The 21,381-nt window shown below is 33.4% G+C and overlaps 1 protein-coding gene across 1 annotated transcript; it reads right to left on the reverse strand.

Annotated features, from left to right (window-relative positions):
* Window positions 1-11,464: 11,464 nt before the first annotated feature.
* LOC131043585 (flavonoid 3'-monooxygenase CYP75B137-like) lies at window positions 11,465-13,111 on the reverse strand. Its single transcript, XM_057976819.2, has 2 exons — window positions 12,200-13,111; window positions 11,465-12,103 (listed from the first exon to the last, which is right to left on the reverse strand). Exons 1-2 carry the CDS (start codon window positions 13,109-13,111, stop codon window positions 11,465-11,467), a joined length of 1,551 nt encoding a protein of 516 aa, XP_057832802.2.
* Between the last annotated feature and the right edge of the window lie 8,270 nt (window positions 13,112-21,381).

A 21,381-nucleotide genomic window follows, 5' to 3' on the forward strand; every position in this document is an offset into this window, starting at 1 on the left:
TTTTCCACTGCTCTGCTCAGTGGGTTTGGAGGTTTGTGGTCACTCTCCTTGGGTAGCGGTTTTTCTATTTGGCTACTCCTTCCCTCTTTCCTCGACCCCACGGGGGGGTGTTTCTGTTCTAGGATTTGGTTCTGCCTAATGGTTGCTGCTCTTATGGAGATGCTCATGGCTGAAGAAGGTGGTGTTGTGATAGGGGTTGTGCTTGGTTGCAACAAGGATATTTGGGATCTAGGTGGTTTTTCCTTGGATCCCAATGTTTTTGTTCTCCTTTTGCTTCGTGCTTTTAGGGCTCTTCCTCCTCCTTGGTTTTGGGTTGTAGGGCTACAGGGGGCCTTATGCCCTATTTTTGTTTCTTCCCTATGTGCCCTCCTACTCCTATTTCTGTCACTATTTTCTTAGCCATCTGGTTTATTTTCAATATTTCCTTTTGAGGTGGTCCCGTCTCATATTGAGGTTGAGATGATGGGTAGGAAATATGTACTTTCCTATTTAGGTGGAGATAGTGGTTGTGATTCTTGTTGGCAGAAGTTGGAGGGAGGCATTGGAACTTCTCACTTTTGTTTGGCTTGGATCTGAGTGTGGGCTCATTGTTCTCTTCGTCCCTTTGCTCCTTATTGAGGTGGTGATGTATGGGGACAACGTTTTCTCATATCCAGGTGCTTCCTCTTATGTTTTGGAGGATCTTTCTCTTGAGACAAGTTATTTTTTAGTTGTAGGATCTTTCCTTTCAAGATCTTTTATGTCTTTTCCTATCGAGGTGGAGAGTGCGGTGGTTCTTGCTTGTATGTATGCTATCTTGATTAGGCCTCTGTTTCATCTCAAGGTGGTTGAGGGTACCACTTCAAAACCCTTTGATGTGGTTCTAGGAGCCATTTCAAAACCCAATTTTAAGGTTAGGGAAGCCTTTCAAAATCGCTTTGTTTCTAGTCAGCTTGTTTTATTCGCCTTGTCTTATCTCATCTAGCTGGCAGCTAATAGTTTAAGGGCCCAGTTCAGATTGTGGTTGTTTTTTTATTATGGGCTAGTCATTCTTTTTGTTGTCTAAAGTCTTTGTCTTAGGTTAAGAGAGTCGGGAACATCACTATTGTTTGGCTGAGGGTGCCTGCTAACCCTTCTCATTTGCTCTTAAGTTTGAGGCTATAGCCTAGTTGGTGTGGCTAACATGATTTGTATTGGTTATTTCTACCTATGGCAGTGTTGGTGTTTGGCTGGCTTTTGTCAGCTCAGCTGTGTTTGGGTTGTTCGTTTTCATGGTTTATTCTCTATGGCAGCGATGTAATGTGTGTTCCAGATCTTGATAAAATCAGAGGCTTTCGGGTCCCTCCAAAACCTGTTGTATAGGATTTTGGGTCCCTCCAAAACTTGTTGTATGGGGTTTCGGATCCCTCAAAACCTATTTTTCCCATAATCAAAAGCATATTAAAATATTATACTAAATTAAATACAAAACTAATTTTTTCACAATTACAAAGGTACATTAAAGTAGGTTTTAAATGCAGCTGTTCACTCGCAACAATTCAAAATGAGAGATTATAAGGTGAAGAACCCAATACAAAAAAATGGCTTTCATGCCAAATTATTTGCGCTATCGGCAATCCACTTAAAGCAAAACGATAGAAACATCTGACCGAAAACGTTGAACCACATTTTATAATCTAATGTGCATAGGCCGGCCTTGAAAGGACATTAGTTTGCATGGAACAGATTCTTGATTCATATATGATAAGAATTCGATATTAAATTATATTTCATGGGTGACTAGGTCGGCTTACACAAATTCCTTTTGTTCATACATACAATGAAAAAGTTCAATTGGAGGCGGAGTTGTCATTGAAAACAATACGAAGAGAATGGAATTGACAATCCAGATGGTATTTAAAGACGTTGCATGAAACAAACTTCTCATCTCAGCTAAGCCATCTTCTGTGATTTTTCTTGCACAAAAGAAAAAGAGAAAAGAAAAATGGTAATGACAATGACAATGGGTAGTGCAGATCTGGTTTCGGAAGTTTGGTATAATGTTAAATCACAATAATAATAATGGTGAGCATTGACATTGTTTCAGGAAAGCCATTTCTATGCTTTAGAACTATCTGCTCCGATGATGCGTATTGTGTTGGATTAGGGTGGGGCATCAATAAGTGTTGCGAAATCGATAGCTGTGCGGATGGATTAGGGTATTGTGCTGTCTCATGCTAAGTATCAAGTCCGTTCATACATCAGTTTGCAGAGTTTCATTTGTGCGTGTGTGTTTTCTAGCAGGATGCCTTCACTCCTCTCGCCTTCGTTTGCTTACTTCTCGTAATCTGTTCTTGTGTCCACAAATTACAATTATTTTTGGAAAATCTTTATATGTAGACTGCGTTGTGGTTGTTGGGCCAGGCCCTTCATCTTTCTACATTATGGTCTTTAAGAGTGTTTATATTGTTGAGTAAGATGGTTTTATTTAACTAAGAGATTTGCATTTTATAATTAATAATATTATGAAATTTGTCTATTACAATAGATAAAGTTTTGAGTAGGGTTTTCTATTGATCTTGAAATATTAAAAAATACCTTGACAATTAACAAGCTTAAAAAGAACATGAATTTTAAAATGATTTCAAGGTGATTCGTATTGGTTACGATCAGAGTGATTAGATGTGCTTGAATACTTGTACAAATTATGTATAAATGTAAACAAATATTTTTACATGGTGAGATAATGATAACAAATGCTTAATGATTATAATTAAATGTAAAAAAAAACCATTCAATAAAAACACAACACCAAACAACAAAAGTTTATGTCAATTTATCCTATGACAAAAGTAAAAGATATGGCTAGTTTAGTAGACTTTTGATCTTGTTTTTTACATATAAGTAGATCAGGATCATTGTTGTGAGGATGACCTTGCATTCATGGATATGAATTAGGTAAAGTAACTAGGGTGGTTCTACATATGATAGTACTAGACTATGAATAACAATTAGATTAGTGAGAGGAAAAAAATAAGAAGATAATTGAATCAGGTTTTAATGCACATAACTATGGTACTAAGCAATAAGAATGGAGATAGGAATGTGTGCCTAATTATTCAAAAAAAATGCACCATGAAGGAAGATAAATAAGAGGGGAAAATTCAAGATGGAGGGAGAAAGAGATAAATAGGAAAGGGGTTTTAGATAGAGGTGGGAGAAATGTAGAGAGAGGGGGGAGCGGGGTGGTTGGAGGAGAGAATAATAGTCATACAAAAATAATATTTATACGGCAGTAAATAGAGATAGATAAATAAAGAGTGAGAGAGAAATAGAAAAAGATAGATATAAGGGAAGGAAAAAAGAGTAAAAAAGGGAAAGAGGGGTTAAAGAGAGATAAAGAGATAGGAGGAGAAAGAAACAAACATAGAGAAATAAATATAGGGATGGGATATAGAGGAACCAAAGACAAAGATAGGGAGATATGTGAAGAAAGAGACCAAAAAAAGAATGAGATCATGGTGACTAGAGTCAAAAGGAGTGAGATGTGGGGAAAGAAAGATGAGGCGAGAGAGAGTGTGGGGGAGAAAGGGATAAATAATGGAGGATATATTGAGAGATGGCGAGTGGGCGAAAAAAGGAGAGGGGATGAGATATATATATATATATATATATATAGAGAGAGAGAGAGAGAGAGAGAGAGAGAGAGAGAGAGAGACCTATAAAGGTAGAAAGAGAAACATTGAGATCTCTTGAGAGATTATGAGAGAAAAGAGAGAGAAAATGAAATTATTGTTATTTTTATTTCTTAAATAGTTTAGAGATAAGATGTAGAAGAGATGAAGAGAGAGAGAAAAAGATATTACAAAATTACTAATAATTTATGATTTCTTAAATAGTAGAAGGAGAAAGAGAGATAGAAGAGAGGATATATAGAAGTAGAGATAGAGATGTACATGTTGAATAAAAGAGAGAGATGAAGCAATAAGATAGGGGATAAAAAGAGATGAAAGATAGATAAAGAAAGGGGAGAAACAAATATAGAGAGTTAAAGATAGGGAGATGGGGAAATAGAGAGAGATAGAGAGAGATAAAGAGGATAAATAGATGAACAGTGAGATATTTACAGGAATAATTTGATAATATAAATAAGGACAAACAAATAAAATAATTATAAGAAAAAGGCACAGAGGTTCTATGGTTTCAGGTGTTGAAGGCGATGTAGGGGACTCTGAGGTGGAAGATGGAGATGGTGAGGAAGACGGGGCTGGGTCTGCACATTTTTCCCAACTGTGGTTCATTTCTTGCGTCTCCTCCCTTATTGCGGCTCTATGGGTTTTAGTTTATCCCCAGTTTGGGGACCCTGGTGGTGGTCCGGTTACTCTACTCCTTTAGTCTTTGAGCATTAATGTGTTTTGCATAAAGCGGGGTTTGTGGGAAGCAACTGGCTTCTATTTCCCTCTTTCCTAGAGTTTCCCTCCTTTCTTCGGTAGTTTGGTGTGTTCGAATAGCGCACGTTGCTACAACAGGGTCAACGTGGAGTGTGGCATGCGATGCTATGATGCTTCATGGAATGGTGTCGACCCTCTCAATGTTTTGAGTGCTCTGTTTTTATACAGATGTTGTTGGAGGTAGGTGGAAGGTTTGTGCCTGAGGTTTTCTTTTCAAAAAATTTTATAGGGGACCCATTTGGATACTTTGTGCTTCAGAGGTTATTCTGGGGCCTTTCATTTGCTAGCATTACTTCTTCTCACTCCCTTATTTTAGTTGGGAATGAGTGTTTTGAGTGGGGATCTGTATTTCCTCCTATTGGCCCTCCTTCTAGGTTATTTTTTATTATTTATTTTTGCAGAAGAAATGTGTAGATTCCTCAGTTTGTTGTTCATGTCCCGGAGATGGCACCTGTGTTGTGGTGGGATTTCTTGGTGAGTCCACTGATGTGACTTCTCTTGATCTTGTGTGGGATTTTAATGCTATTATGTATCCTACTATCTATGGGCCTATTGAGCGGGTTCTAAGGTTTGTGGATGATCTGTTAAAGGCTATTCAGGTAGATGAATGTTGCTATCGGAAAAATAAATCAATTGGAGGTAGGGACTGAGGCTAAAATCAGGGCTAACATCCGACTAGATGATTTAGATTAAGATAGAGTGTGGAGATCTGCCACTTACCTTGTTGGCCTCATGGAGCAGTGGGACAAGGTATATGAAAAGATGGAAGATTTGTATACCAAGCTCAAAATGGCAGGGACCAAAATTGAGCTAGAAGAGGTAAAGAAATTGTAGGAGGCCCTGAAGAAGAAAATTGAAGAGGTTAATATTGCTTGCAAGAATGTGGCCAATATGCACAATGCCTCTCTACAGGCTATCCAGTTGGACATGTATGTAGGAAAAGGGAGAAGAAACGTAAATACAGAAAGGCCCCGATTGTGTGTTCTAGCCCCACACTGTCTCTAGTGAAAGCCACTCCTAATTCCACGTTGGTCAAGTAAGAAGGTGTCATTTTTTGATAAAGTATTAAGTTTGCGCTGGCAGGAAAAAGGTTCTCCCATGTAGTTGGCCATCTCTTTGTGCCTTTATTGGGTGGTTACTCTTGGTTTTTGTGGGTCTCGGTCTCTTTATGTTTTTTAGTTGTTGTGGTCTTTTGGGTTGCCCTATTGGGTTTTTGCTTTGTTGTAGTGGGGTTTTTTTTGTCAGATGTGCATCCCTCATGCACTCTCAGTGTCACCTTGTGGATATGTAATAGTATGGGCCTATCTCTCTTTTGTTAATCAAAACAATTATCTCATTTTGAGAACCACTTATGTTGTGATATAGCCTCATCTAGATTGGAAACATGCTATATTTAACTTTATATATTACCTAGTTTTTCATGTAATTTGATTTGTATGGAATGAATTTTTAGAAGTTCATAGAGGCATTGTGTGTTCTAATATTATATTATTCTCATTTAGTGCGGTGATTTGTATGGAGCAGTAGGAGTATTATTTAAATTGTTACATCACCGCACTAAATGAGAATAATATAATATTAGAAAATATATAATTAATATAAACGATTATTATACTGCTATAAATTTATTGTTAATTATATTAAAATTAATATTTATAAATATTTAAATTTAAGTTAATTATAGGTATATTTGAAGATGACAAGCAATCTCTTATAATTTGAAGCATACATGATGTATAATGAAGTTTTAAATTAATATTTTGTATATCATTAAATTTTGAAATAGCTTTCACCTTAAACTAACAATATACTATAGTAAAAAGTAAATTCTTTCCAAAAAGATAGACAAGCCCCCTCATACCAAATTTATTCTTTGGTTTACCTTTATAATGCTCAACCTTATTAACACATTTTCCTACATCACTTAAAAAAATTCACCTTAAAAGTTATACCAAGAAACTTAAATTTGACTAATTCTATACTTAAACAATAAATTTACTAAGATCAACAATATGAAATAAAAAATTTATTTCATCTTTAAGATTGTAAATTTCATTTGTATTGATATAAACTATAAGTAAATGATCCGTATAAACTATAATTAATGTGCATACAAAACACAAGCTTCCATTAAAAATATTGATTACAAAGGAATCTTACAATTTTAAAGCTTATTTGTGTTAATATATTATTGTGTGCTAGGAATACATATAAAAATTTATTTCTATTTTTTTACTTGAATAGGATGGATTAGAATTCGATTTTGTATACAATTTGATCATACTTGACTATATAGTGATCTCAAAATTGTTTAGGTAGTAGAATTAAATTTAGAATTTTACATTGTTTTAAAAAATATAATGTAATCTATTTTGTGTTTTAGATTAAATTTACATTTGTATGCATAAAAATATTTATTCTATGTTAACTAATTGGACCTTATTCAAGAATTCAATATTTACATGAAAAATGATTTCTAATTTTTTTATCATGTAAAATCAACTTCAATGAACAAAGAGCCATCTTCAAAAGATCAACATCAACAATAAAAAAAGACATCTCATTATTCAATATGAATGTATTCATTTCTTTAAGTTAATTGGTTTCATAGATTCTAAAAACATTTTATATTGTTAAAAAAAATTGTACAATTTATATTTTTAAATGGTCATGGTAAACATTGCACAATGTTTCTACAATGTTTAAATTATGTAATTTTCTTTTTGATTCATTAATTTAAGGTAAGAAATAATGCAAGATCTTTATTAAATTGCATTAACTAGTGTAAGTTATGAAAACATTCAATAAAAAAATTATTTTTCTTTGGAGATATAAGAGGGAGATATTTAAAATTCTTATTTAAATGGTCATAATGTTCCTTGATCTGAAGACTAAGACTGTTATGAAAGAATATTGAAAGTGATTTTTTTATGATTTTACACAAACATAATAGAGAGAATGCCATATTTGTTCTCAAAAGTTTTGTCAATTCTTTGTTGTGTGGGTCCAAACATTATGATATTCTTTGGAGGGAATTTTATTTTAGGAATAAATGGGGAAGTGTCTAATGTTAATGTTTAGGGATATTTATGGGGACATTTACATGTCTAAACTAGAATTTTCAGAAAATGGTGTTATTGATGGAGTGATTGCTTAAAAGTCTATTATCCCTATTACCTCTCTATTGAAGGTTGCAATAATTCCCCGAGTGCTATTCTATGGAGGTGTAAAGTTGATCAATGGATGGGTCCATCATTGGTTGACATTTTTTGCCATGGCTACACATATTTGAAACATCGATTATGCTTTTAGAGTGATCTTTATGTCACATGGCACAAACTTCAAAGTCTCACCTAGAACATCAAATGAACAAAGTATAGAAAGACATACTAGAGGTTGGCGACATTAGATGATGGAGGAATTTTCATCATCTCAAGTTAGATTCTCACTTTGAGATGATGCTTTGCATGAGAAGCATTTTTAACATATTTTGTTTATGGTTTCCTTTTTGCCTTAATTGTTGATGTTAATAGATTTGAAGAATACATGTATTGTAAAGTTTGATTTTTTGGACATAAGTTTGGGGTTTGTTGAAGAGCCTGAGTATGGATGGTTTGCTAGAGAGTTTATGAGACTATGACCAAGAATTATCACCCTTATGAGGGTCAAGAGAAAATTCAGAGGATTTTTGTCCAAAATAATTCAATGTCTATGATTCGAGATTTTGTGTGTGAGAGCTCAAAGATTCAACTTGAAGCTACACCTTTATCAGGGTCATGAGGAAACTTGTGGTAACTTGATTCAATATTTTGTTCTTCAAGGAAATATCTTCTGAAATATGCTTATATAATTTTTGTAATCGAGGAGGTTTTTTGTTACCTTAAGGGGGGTCCCTAGGGCAAGGTGAATTTGATTTTTGAAAGATTAATGAATAAGGGGGATGAGGGGGAGGAAGGAGATGTTGGCATCATTGGGATTACTATGGTTGGTTGATAACTTTCTAGCTATCATCTATATAACCATCAAATGACATGTCATGCATTGTATAAAATATTCTCTACTATGATAAATAGAATACCAAGCTTTCACCATTTCATGTTTTCATTGAAACCTTTTCAAATATTTAAAACATACTTGAATATGCTTCTCCTTCATGTAAAAAAAATTATTCTTAAAAATTAAAACTTGGTACTCAAGTGTGTGTGGACCATAGTGAGGGACTCCTGTTTTATTCTAGAAGCCACCAACAAGTTCTGTGAAGATGAAGATGCAAAGGAAAGAATGCCAACTTCATCAATAAAATTCTTAGTAGGAAATGATATATTCCATCACCATCATTATTACACACTAATATATTTCTCTAATAGTTGTCCATTTTTATTTTAAGTGGTATTGATGAAAGGGTGGTTAAATAAAGAAAAACAAAACTTCATAGTTTCTAATACATACAAAAATTAAAATATGTCACATAGGTTTTTCCTTAAAAAGTTAAAAAAATATTTTATTTGTTTACATGAAATTCAAGTATCAATTACAATGAATTTGTTGGCATATTAAGGATCAATTGAGGACCCATTGAGCAAATTAGATATCTTCTAAGTTTTTAATAAATGATTTCGATATAATTTTTCTTCATTCGTTAGCAATAATTAAATTAAATTTTTTTTTTTAATATAAATATAGCAAATAGATTTAACTAATATAAATAAGGAATCTGATGAAGTCAAATCAAACCAAATAACATATAAGTTTATAATATTTGTTAAAATTTTCAAAACAACATAAAAAAAGAAAAAAAAAAATGTTAAAATAATAAAAGACAACTTTCCAAAAAAGTTAATAAGTTTTCAAATAAACTTTAAAAAATAAATAAAATAATTGTTAACTAAAAATTAAAATTAATATATTTATGCATAAACATAGTAAAGAAAATAATTTTAAATTAAAATCTAATAGCTCTTAAAAATTTAGTTGAAAATCTCTATAAATGTATAAAAAATCAATTTCAATTTTTTTTTTTCAAATGTTATTAATATATTTTAATTGTTAAAATTAAACCTTGTTTCACATTTTTCAAAGATACTTTTATTCACTCATTAGGGCTTGTTATTGATGTACACCATTGTCGGCATGAAGCAATGTGAATGTGAAATGAACGCAGAAAACTGAGAATACTATAGTTGATGTACAAATATCGAAATAATAATTCTTATGCCCATGTCAAAGCATGGCTCAAATGTCAACTATTCCATATTGATTTTCACATTTCCTACCCTTTCCCGTATACTCACTGTTTCCTTGTTCAACCAGTTATTGCTGTTTTTGAGTCATATAATTAAATTTAGGATATATAATTGTGATATGTATAATTTATATATGGAAAAATTAACAAATCCTTATATTTTCAGAAAAGATAAATGGAAGAAGTCGGTGTTATATTTAGATTTCTTTTGATGAAATATTTCATATAATTATATATTTAGAAATAATGGATTGAAATAAAAACTTAAGATACTAAGTTGGTAGGGTTAGTTGAAGGTCGTTATTAAAATTTTATATTAGGAAAAACTTTTAATCATCAAAATGGTTGATATATGATGTATGCTAGTTAGAAATTTGGTTGAGTGTGAAAGATTGTCTAGATAATTATATATTTAGAAACAATGGATTGAAATAAAAACTTAAGATACTAAGTTGGTAGGGTTAGTTGAAGGTCATTGTTAAAATTTTATATTAGGAAAAACTTTTAATCATCAAAATGGTTGATATATGATGTACTCTAGTTAGAAATTTGGTTAAGTGTGAAAGATTGTCTAGAATGTTTCTTGTCATTGAATCAATTTTTCCAAGCTAAATTTAACTAGAAATTATTTTGGTAAAATTCACATTAATATAGGATTGAGCATGCTAATCCTATAAGTGAACTTTGCACAAAACGATAAAATATATAGTTGCATACCAATAAAAACACTATATCATGGGTATTGAGTTGAAGTTAAAGATTTGGCAAGTGAAATCATCTAATTGATTGCCTTTTAGATATGACAAAGTTGTGTTCTATGTTTGTTTGGTTAATTACTTTGGGAAAGGTCAAGGTTCTCATAGAGTAGGAGGTAAAGGAGGTTTGAAAAGGCTTTAAGATGATGTTGAAATATTTAATTAATCATATCTAGTGATGTATACCTATATAAGCATCTAAGATAGTGGCATGGGCTGTTCTTACACTCTTACTAAAAAAATTCACCAATTTAACATTTTCTCTAGTGACATTTTATTGTATGCATCTCTTTGGATGTGTGTCTAAGTTTTCTTTTTGCCTTTTCATAATTTCAATTAATTTAAGAGAAATTTTAGATAATTTTGTGGTATTTATTCTGTGTAGATTTGTAATGGAAATAAAGTGTTTGTGTTGAAAGATTCTAGCTCCATTTTTTAATGAAGATTAAAATCATAATCCTGACTTTTTATAAATTAATTATTGAAAGTTGGACCGACTTCTTGATGCTTCATTCATACCATTTACCCATGCTTCCGCAATTTTGATCTTATTTCATCACTATTTTTAATTGTTCCTATGCATTCACTATTACTATTCATTTATTGTACACATCATTCAACACATTCCCATTCATTTATTCTACAACTTTAGATTTATGACTTTCTACCATGATTCAATCTCATACTATATGATCCAACACAATATCAACTTAAATATATAAACATTATCAATCAAAAATCAAAATTAGCCTCACTGAATTAACCCTTACAATTCACAATCAAACACAACAAAATTTTGATTTATACACAAGCCACACACATTCAATTAATCATCAACTAAACATCGAAAATGGGTGCGAATATATGAGATCGGATGATTTTATTTATTAAAGCTATGAGCTTACGAACTAACAAACGTTCTAAGATGATTTTATTTATGATAAAAAAACGCACTTCACATCTCTATGAGCTTACGAACTAACAAACGTTTTAAGAAGAGGAGACGGGCTGTACGGAGGAAGGCATTAAACAGGAAATAATACTTCCACACCAAATATTTAGTGCGAGGAGTTATAAAGGTGAGTGGGCAAACGGGGGATGGCGAAAAGATTGAGAGGAACATTCCTGTGAATTGAGAGTTCATATTTCTCATTCATGTCCAAATCTTGGGGTTCTTCACCAGGTGGAAGCGACCAATCAAATGCATGAACAAAGCTTGCAAGGGCAAAATGAATCATACGAAGCCCCAGTTTATAGCCCGGGCACCTTCTTCGCCCTGCGCCGAACGGTATTATTCGAAAATCTCGTCCATCGAGATGAACAGGATTGTCCACAAAGCGATCCGGATCAAATTCTAATGGCTTGTCCCACACATTTGGATCTCTTGCTACGGCCCACACATTCACCATCACATGAGTATTCGGGGGAATGAAATGCCCCATTACTTCCCTTGAACTGTCTGGAGATGCGTGAGGAAGCATAAGCGGCGTTGGAGGATGCAGTCGAAGAGTTTCTGTCACAACTGCTTCTAAATATTTCAGCTGAGGAAGATGAGATTCTCTTACTCTCTCTTCCATTCCCACAACTGCGTCTACTTCGCTTCTCACTTTGTTCATGAGATGAGGATGGCGGATCAGCTCGGACATCGCCCATTCTACCGTGCGGGTAGCCGTATCGGTTCCTGCCGCCATCATGTCCTGCATTTCTCCAAGCTTAAAATCATTGCATGCACGAATCATCTATTATATAAATGACAGAATACTACTGTAAACTGAAATTATTCAAGTGCATACCAGTAAAATGGCTTTGATATTAGACTCGGAAAGCTGTTCTCCCTCACTGGCAGAATTAGATTTGAGCTGATAGAGAATCTGTAGAAAGTCCTTGTTGCCATCGTCCTCGCTGGACAAAGGCACACGCTTCTTTTCTTCAATCTTCGTCACAAGAAATTCATCAAGGCGCTTCTGCAGGTTCTTCATTTCATCAAGAGAACCGCCCAAGCCAATCCGTTCTAAGAAAGGAATGAAATCTCCAATCCTAAAACGAGCAGCCGCTCTTAAGAAATCGTTCATTAATTCTCTGAAATGTTCGGCATCTGCGTTGTTCTCGTGGAAGAGTCTCATCCTGAGCGTCATCTGTCCAATAACATTACAAGTAAAGACGTTAACAAAATCACCCACATTTACAGCACTGGCTCGCTGTTTAAAGATGGAGGTGAGCAAGAGCGCCATCTCTTCTTGTCGGAACTCCTGCCACTTCTCCAAACATTTGGGGGTCAAGAGGTGGAAAATGCAGAGCTTTCTCAGGAAAGGCCACTGCGGAGACCAGGTGATGTTGCTTCTATTGTAGATGAGAATATCCGCCGCCGCTGACCCGGTCTGCGGTCTGTTAGAGAAATCGGAATCAAATGTTTTGAGAATGGCAGTTGCGGCCTCCTGGGAGGAAGCAACAATGGTGGGGATGGTGCCCAATTTGAGATACATGAGGCCACCATAGCGCTTGGAAAAAGCGTAAAGAGACTGGTGGGGATTCGAAGCGAGGTCCAGCAGGCTACCCAAAACGGGCAGTCCTCGTGGCCCCGGCGGCAGCTTTGCGTTTGCTTTGCCTTTGAAAAAGTAAAGACAAGTTAGTAGTACTATTATAAGAGGAAGCGTTAGTGAAACTGAGAATGACAAAAAGAGTGAAGAAAGCTTTAAAGTATCCATAGTCATTCGCATCTAGCAAGATATCTTAGTGCTTGTGTGCTCAGAGTGTTTTCTTGTAATGGTTGGATTATATAGGGAAGTGAAGTAGGCTTAAATGCAGACAAGAACAGTTGGAAACTGCTGTTATGCCGGACATCGCGACCGGGCTTAACCGACACTCTCGAAGCATTGACTTAGATGGTCGGGCCCACAAACATTTTAAAATTCATCCTTTCCCGTTTTCCAATTTACCTTTGTCACGCGGAAGCTAGTGGACCACTTTTCTTTGTTTCTCTCCGTGTTGTGTGATAGTTTTTAGCCAGCGGCTAATGTCCGCACTGGAAAAGACTTTAGATGTCTAAAATATGTATTTTTTTGTTTTATTTTGTGTGGTTTTATAATAGGGAGATGCAAATCATAAAGATTAGGATATTAAAAATTTCGTTCTATTGTGTTATGTAAAAAATTTCACAAAAATCGATTGTATTTTGTAGATTTTAGACACTTTTGTACAGAATGTTGTTTTGTGTGGAAATTAGATTTTATCCCACATGTATTAAGGGAGACTAACAAAAGGTTAAAAGAATTATAAATTAATTACTAACAATAAATTTATAATAATTAATATTGTTAAAATTAATTAAAATGTTTTTTTTTTAAAATATTTTTCATTTTGAATTATTCATACTTTATATTTAACTTTCAAGAATTTTATTGTTGGGTTGACTTTAAAGATCTTAATTAATTACTAATAAATAATATATTAATAGTGATTATTATTAAAATACATTAAAAATTTAACTATTATTAATATTATTAAAAATTAAAAATTTAACTTTAAAAAATATTTTTTTAATAATAAATTATTCATAATGAACATTTAGGGTTCTTAATTTTACACAAATATTATGCCACATCAACAAGTATTTTTGTGAAGGTGTCCAAAATGGCCGCAAATTGTCACAAGACCCATAGGTGTGAACTAAGTCATGTTTACTTGTGTACTAATGTCACGCTGATGTGGCATGACATCATTGATTTAAAAAAAAAAAATTATAGGTACTTTTTTGGGGATAAGCATTGACATGACATTTTTAGGGCACCACTATTGGTTTGAAAGTGTCCATGTACTATAAAATGTATTGGTACCCCTATCACCAATTGGTCCCTCTCCCCTAATCAATAATAAATTATGGATTAAAATTATTTAAAATTGTTTACATTATAAGATTGATGCTAAATTCTTGTAAATACTTTTTAATTTGTAGATGTATGAGGGTTATAAATAAAAATAAATTACTAATTAAATAATATTTTAATTTTTTTTAATTAAAATTAATAAATAATTATCTTTAGTAAATTATCTATTATTAATTATTTAAAATTGATGAAATTATATAATCCACCAATTTGACATTTTGTATTTTGATAACATGATATATGATTTGGTTAGACTTTGATCATTTTGGACTTTGATAAACTAAACATACAAAACACTATGTGACAATCAACTTAGGTATGACACAAAAGACACTAAACATGCTTCTATAGAGGTTATTTTGAAGTTCTTCGGATGCTTACACTACAAAGTTGGAGACTATTACAATATATAAATGGATAATTTATTCATTAATCATTTAAAATAGAATTGATGAATAATTAATCTATTAATCATTTTAAATTAGAATTGATAAATAAATAATGGGGGGAATGTATCCTCTATCTCAAACCCACTATATATGAAATCCGGGCATTAATATAAGGGGGAATTCCTCCCTAGGTGGGATGAAGAGGGTTTCTCTAGAGAACAGAGACCAGTAGATATGAAGGATGGGGAAGATCCATCTAGGAGTCAAAGATGGCCCCTAGTAGCTGTGGTGGTAAACATGATTCCCATTGGAGGAGACCCAGTGATCAATAACCAAAGCTTCAATATGCACTCAAAATATTGGCTAGTGGGGCTTGTGAGGAGAATACATGATAGACAAAGTTGAGAAAATCAAAGAATGCCATGTTTAAACCCTCTCTAGGGATGAAGAATGGGAGGAGCCTTAAATGGAGCTTTGAATTCCCCAAAGGAAAGAGGATGAAATAATGATCAACGAATGGAGAATAAAAAACTGCTACAAAGGAAAATCTAGAAGAAAAAATATTTGGGTAACAAGATTTTTGTTATGTCTTCAGACCTTACGACTATAGGGATCAATAGATTGAAGGAGCTTGTCTTAATCATCAAATGGGTAGGAGAAGGAGAAGCGAAAGGGATCTCTGAAGAAATAATTAAAAGGTGGAAAGGAAAATACCCAAAAAGTTAAGCATTTGCCCCCTCCAAAACGATTATTTTCTAGTGGAATGTATAAACTTATATTTAAAGGATGAGATATTGCATGGTAGTCCTAGCTTCTTTAAAGGTATTATCTTCTCTATAATAAACTGGAGCTAAAATTTTGACCTGGAGATCTTTAAGATTAACAAAGTCCCAAAATGGATTACTCTGGTGGGTCTACTGACAGAATATTGGAGTGGTGAAGCAATCATGAGAATTGGAGATGCATTAGGTTCATTTATAGGAATAGATGAGGATTTAATAAATGGGAAAACAAGGGGACTTAACAAAGATTTGTGTAGAAATTGATATGGACTTGGGAATATATAATGACCTAGAAATTGTCACAAATGGGGGTGGGTGGAAACAACAAGTTAAAATTTTGAATGAGAATTTTCTATTGTGTCCTACCTATAGAAAAAATTCTATAAAGAATCTCAATCTCAAACAATCTAGAAATATATGATAAATATGAAGGTATAGAATAGGGAAATATAAATACAAAAAGTAGAGATATAGATGAAAGTGCCCTTAAAACAAGAAGATAGGAGAATAAACCAACAAAAATTATTGGAGTATAGCCAAGGAAACAAGTTGGATGAAATGAATAATAATTCCAAACAATGCGAGATATAGTTAAGGAAGTAGAATTGAAAGTTCTATTAAAATATACTGATAAATTTAGATAGAGAATATGTCAATAGTTGGAGGCAGTAGGTAGAAGGATAATAGAGAAGTAATATAAAATCAACAAGTGTTAGAGGAGGAGGGCAGAAAGGTCAATACCTTTGAAAATCCAGTGTAGGTAGGAACGCAAGGGAAAGGAATAAACACAAAGGTGTCAAGTGGAGATGAAGAAGGGGATGGTCAAAGAGAGTGAGAGGACATAGAGGCAATGAGGATTGAAGAAAGGATGCTAGAGAAAATCAAAGCCAACAATAAAAGGCCCCAGGATCATTGAGCAAAAAAGTAGGAAGAGAATATCAAACAAATCCAAAGTGAACATCTTTGTTATACAAGAACATAAAAGGAATAGGAAAGCTAATAAAAGCTCTGGGAAGGTCCTCAACCTTCCCCAATCACAATGAAGATCATAACTTAGAATGTTAGGGGTATAAATGCCCCTAACAATTGTTTAATTAAATGCCAAATTGGGGAAACAAAAAAAAAACATCTATCTTCTTCAAGAGACCAAGCTTCGAAAGAAGGAATGTGAAAGGAGATTAAGTCATTGGAAATATTGGAAGGGATAATTTATAGACTCTAATGGAGCTTGAGGAGGTCTAGGAATTATATGGAACCCATGGAAACTAGAAGTTTCAATTATGAAAGGAAATATGTGATGGATATCAAGTAGATGCAAGATACTACAAATAAATGAGACTTTCAGCATAAACAATGTATATGGCCTAGCTCAAACTATACATAAAAAGAGATATGGTTACAACTATCAAATAGGCTGGAAGGACTAGCAAGGGAAAGAGTATTGATAATAGGGAACTTTAACATTACTAGAAATAACTTGGAAAAAAAGGTGGACTTAGGAAAACAACAGCAGTCCAAAATGATTTCTAGCATTTTATTAATATAAATAACCTCAAGGACTTACACGCAACAAATAGTATGTATACGCACACTAATGGGATGAAAGGCTTCACCAATATTGTAGAAAGATTGGATAGATTCATGGTGGCCAATAATTAGGACAAACTAATGTAGTTCTATGATGTCTCTATTCTTCCTCTTATTATTGGCTTTGATCATTTCCCAGTTCAATTGACTTTGTTTCAAAGCCACACCCCATCTGGTATTCCACTTAAGTTTGAAAATATGTGACGCAGGGATCCAAGCCTGGAAAGTCTTATTACAAAATAGTGGAAGGAGGTTAATCTCAAATAACATACATACATGTTTCAACTTATTAGAAAAATGATTTATGTTAACATGAAATTAAAGAAATGGAATAAAATTCATTTCAAAAATATTTTTTGAGAAAATGAGAGTAGAAAAGGAACTAGCGAATATCAATAAAAAAATTATTAAGGATGAAATGGGTATAGAAGAATATGGAAGAGAGAAATTTTTAAATATTGATCTCTTTAAGATATCGGTTAGAGAGGAATGCTATTGTAGACAAAAATTTAGAGATATTTGGCTTCAAGAGTGGGACAAAAATACAATTTTTTTTACAAAGCTTCTATAACAAAAAAGGAGAGGAGCAGATTTATGGAAATTAGAAGGGAAGATGGAACAAGAACATAAACTTTTGAAGAAGTCAATTCGGAGGCTATAAATTTCTTTCAAACCATGCTAAATAAAAATCTACCTTCGATTAAGGAAACAAGAAAGGAATTTCTAGAAGCAATTCCCAAGGTAATTATAGATCAATAGAATGAGGAATTGTTTATGGAAATATTAATGGAGGTGAAAACAATAGTATTCTAGATGAATCCTGACAAGGCTCTTGGCCTAGATGGTTTCCTAGCTAGCTTTGTCCAATGTTTCTAGGAGATAATTGGTCAAGATATACATAAGGCAATGGAGGAATCAAGAAAAAAGAAGATAGTATTAAGAGCAATGAATCATACTTTTATATGTTTGATTCCAAAGAAGTTGATAAATGCAATTAATGACTTTAGACTAATAGCCTTATGCAATACAACATATAAAACAATCTCCAAAATTATTGCAAACCGACTTAAAAGAGTTTTAAATATGCTAATATCATAAGAAAAAAGTGCCTTTTCTCCTAGGAAATCGATTGTGGAAGGTATAATAATAGCTCATGAAGAAATTCACTCAACTAGGAAGCCAAAGAAAGAACGAGTGATCATAAAACTAGATATTATGAAAGCTTATGATTCGGTTGATAGAGAACTTTTGAAGGAAGTTCTAGAGGAAAATTTGGTTTTAGAAAGGAATAGTTTCTATGGATTGATGGTTGTATCTCAACCTTGACCTTCTCAGTGTTGATAAATGGTGGGGCTAATGGTTTTTTTAGCTCATGTAGAGGGATAAGGAAAGGTGACCTCATATCCCCTTTTATTTTTATAATTAAGCCTGAAGCCCTAGGAAGGCGAATAAGCAAGATAAAGGAGGCTATAGATTGGTATGAAATTAAGGTAGTTTTAGGTGTGAACTTGATGACCCACCAAAAATTTGTAGATGACACAATGTTGTTTGGTCAATCAAACAGGACATAAGCTATGAATATCACATCCCTTCTTGCTAAATGCTATGATGCTTCAAGCCAACAAATTAACTATAGTAAGTCAGAGGTGTTTTTTCTCAATATTCATTGGAGCCTTCAGAGGCACTTGGCCATGATATTAAAACTTAAGGTGGCTAACTTCCTAGGTAAATTCTCAGGAACACTACTTTTTCAAGGAATGAATAAAAAGAAGTATTGGGAGAGTTTAGTCTCAAGATATGCGGACAAGATGAGTGCATGGAAGGACAAAGGGATTTCCTATACTTAAGGGTTACTAATGATAAAATCAATACTCTCTACAAGTGTTCATATAAACTCTTTGTCATATTTTAAAATACCAAATGGAACTGAGTAAAAAATGAATAAGATGATAAGAATATTCTTCTGAAACAAAATCATTAATCAAAACAAAACACCTCTGTTGGCTTGAGTTAAAATATGTTGGCCAAAAAATGTAGGTGGAGAAAGTTTGAGAAAATTGACATTAATGAACTTAGCGATGGGGGCGAAACTTGTATGGAATCTATATGCAAAGAGTGATTAGAAATGGCTTAATATACTAAGAAGGAAGTATTTAAATTCCAATAATCTGATCAGTATTCTGAAGGTAAGATACACCCTAGAGGCTTATTAGTTTGGAATTATATTAGGGACATTATAAGAAGACATGTAACTTGGGAGACAGGTAATGGGGAACAAGATTACTCTTGGATAGATTCTTGGAATGATAATAAATTTTTTGAAGACCATCTAAATTTGGAGGATATAAGATGAGAGACCTTATTAAAATGAGGAGCAAGAATGAAATATTATGAGAAAATCATAGAAGAAAATTGAATGAGGATCTTGTTGTTGTATGGAGCCTAATAAGATGATTAAATTTTCTCAACTTTTATCAACATAGTTTCCCCCCAAATTATTGAACGGGGGTTTGGGGGAAGTCCCAAGATGGGCTTAAGGGAAATGCCCCTTGCAGGGTCCAGGGGGTAGTTCCCTTGGCATGCTCCTTGTCACGATACAGGGTGGGGTCTAGGGGCAGCACCCTCACGGAGGTTTTCAAGGGCACTGCCCCAAAAGCTCAATAAACTTTTATTATTTTATAAAGGCATCGAGAGGTATTTTTCTATTGGTTGACATATTGTAACCCTATTTTTGTACCTGACATAATTCTTGATAAAATGGTTAAGGTTTAGGGTTTTCTATAAATATTCTTTAATAGCATTTTGTAGTGGTATTGAGTTGCAAGAGATTACTAGTTCAATTTGCTAGATAATAATATTGGACTCTCAATTTAGTGGATGTAGCTTGAGTTTGGGTGAACCACGTTAAAAATTGTCTCGTCCATATTATTATTTTTGTGTTTTTCATTCCTTTGTTTAATCTTTATTTGCATATAATTGATTTTTTTGCATTCAATTCCTAACAGATCTAATAATTGAAATCTATGGAGAATTTATAGGCTTTGGGAGTACAAAAAGAAGCCCTTGCAGAATTATTAAAAGAGAGATAGCTAATTCCATCTAATGAACCAAACATAATAAGATGGTGTGGACCAAAATTGGGATCTTATAAGGTAGGTCCAGGCTATAAAATCAAATACATCCTTAATTAAAGATGATTGGTCGTGTAAGTTTCTATGGATTAAATATTGTCTTCCCAAAGTTGGAGTCTTTTCTTGGATAGAAATTTAAGGAAACATTATCACTCAGGATTGTTTGACTAATATGGGTTACCAAGAACCAAGTAGATGTGTCATGGGTAAGGCGAGTGTGGAAATGGTGGATCACCTATTTTTAGATTGCCAATACTCATGGAAATGTTGGAATTCCTTTATGGATAAACTAGAATTCTATTGCCCCAAACAACAACATATAAGTAACTAGTTCCAAATGTGGAATGGAATGGGGAAAATAGGCCTTTTTGAAATGTTGTGGCAGCTTACCCCCTATGTGATAATTTGGGAAATCTGGAAAGAAAAAAATAGGAGAACCTTCCAAAACAAGGAAATTCTAATAAAAATTCTAATCCAAAAAATAGAAGATCGGGTGTTGGAATTGGTTAGCGCAATAGATAAGTATAAAATGAAAAAGTGCTCAATGTTTAGCTAGTGGTATGATTCCATGATTAAGACATTCAAGGGTTTATCTATTTCTAAAACCTATTAGAATGGGACAATCAAGACTTCAAGAACTAGCAAAGAGAGCACTAAATGGACTCATCTACAAGTAGGATGGATTAAAGTTAACTTTGATGGGGCAGAAAAAGATAATCCAAACAATGCAGGTATGGGATGCATTGCTAGAAATGAGGAAGGAACTACAATTGCCCAAGAATTAGAACCCATTAGAGTGACAACTAATAAAATTGTGGAGATAAGAACAACATTATTAGGCTATGAATGGGCTTAACAATTGGAACAAAGAAAATATATCTTGAAGGTGATTCCCTAATAGTAATTAATGTCATTCACAATAATAGGTCTCCAAATTGGTTGATGGCTAAATGGTTATGAAGTTGGAAGAGTTCAGAGCTACTCGCATGTATAGGGAGGGAAATAGTGAATTGGATATGATAGCAAAAAATGTTGCTAATAATAATCAACTCATTTCAGTTAGGCCAAAAATGAAACAACATATGTCCTTCATCCTTTGCCTCCCGTGATTAGTAGAAGTAATAGTTTTGAACTTAAATGTGGCAATTATGGGTTGTCTGGTTAAATAGAACCAACAAAATTTGAAATTGAGGCATACTATT

The sequence above is a fragment of the Cryptomeria japonica genome, chromosome 4 (assembly GCF_030272615.1).
Source record: "Cryptomeria japonica chromosome 4, Sugi_1.0, whole genome shotgun sequence".
Lineage (NCBI taxonomy): Eukaryota > Viridiplantae > Streptophyta > Pinopsida > Cupressales > Cupressaceae > Cryptomeria > Cryptomeria japonica.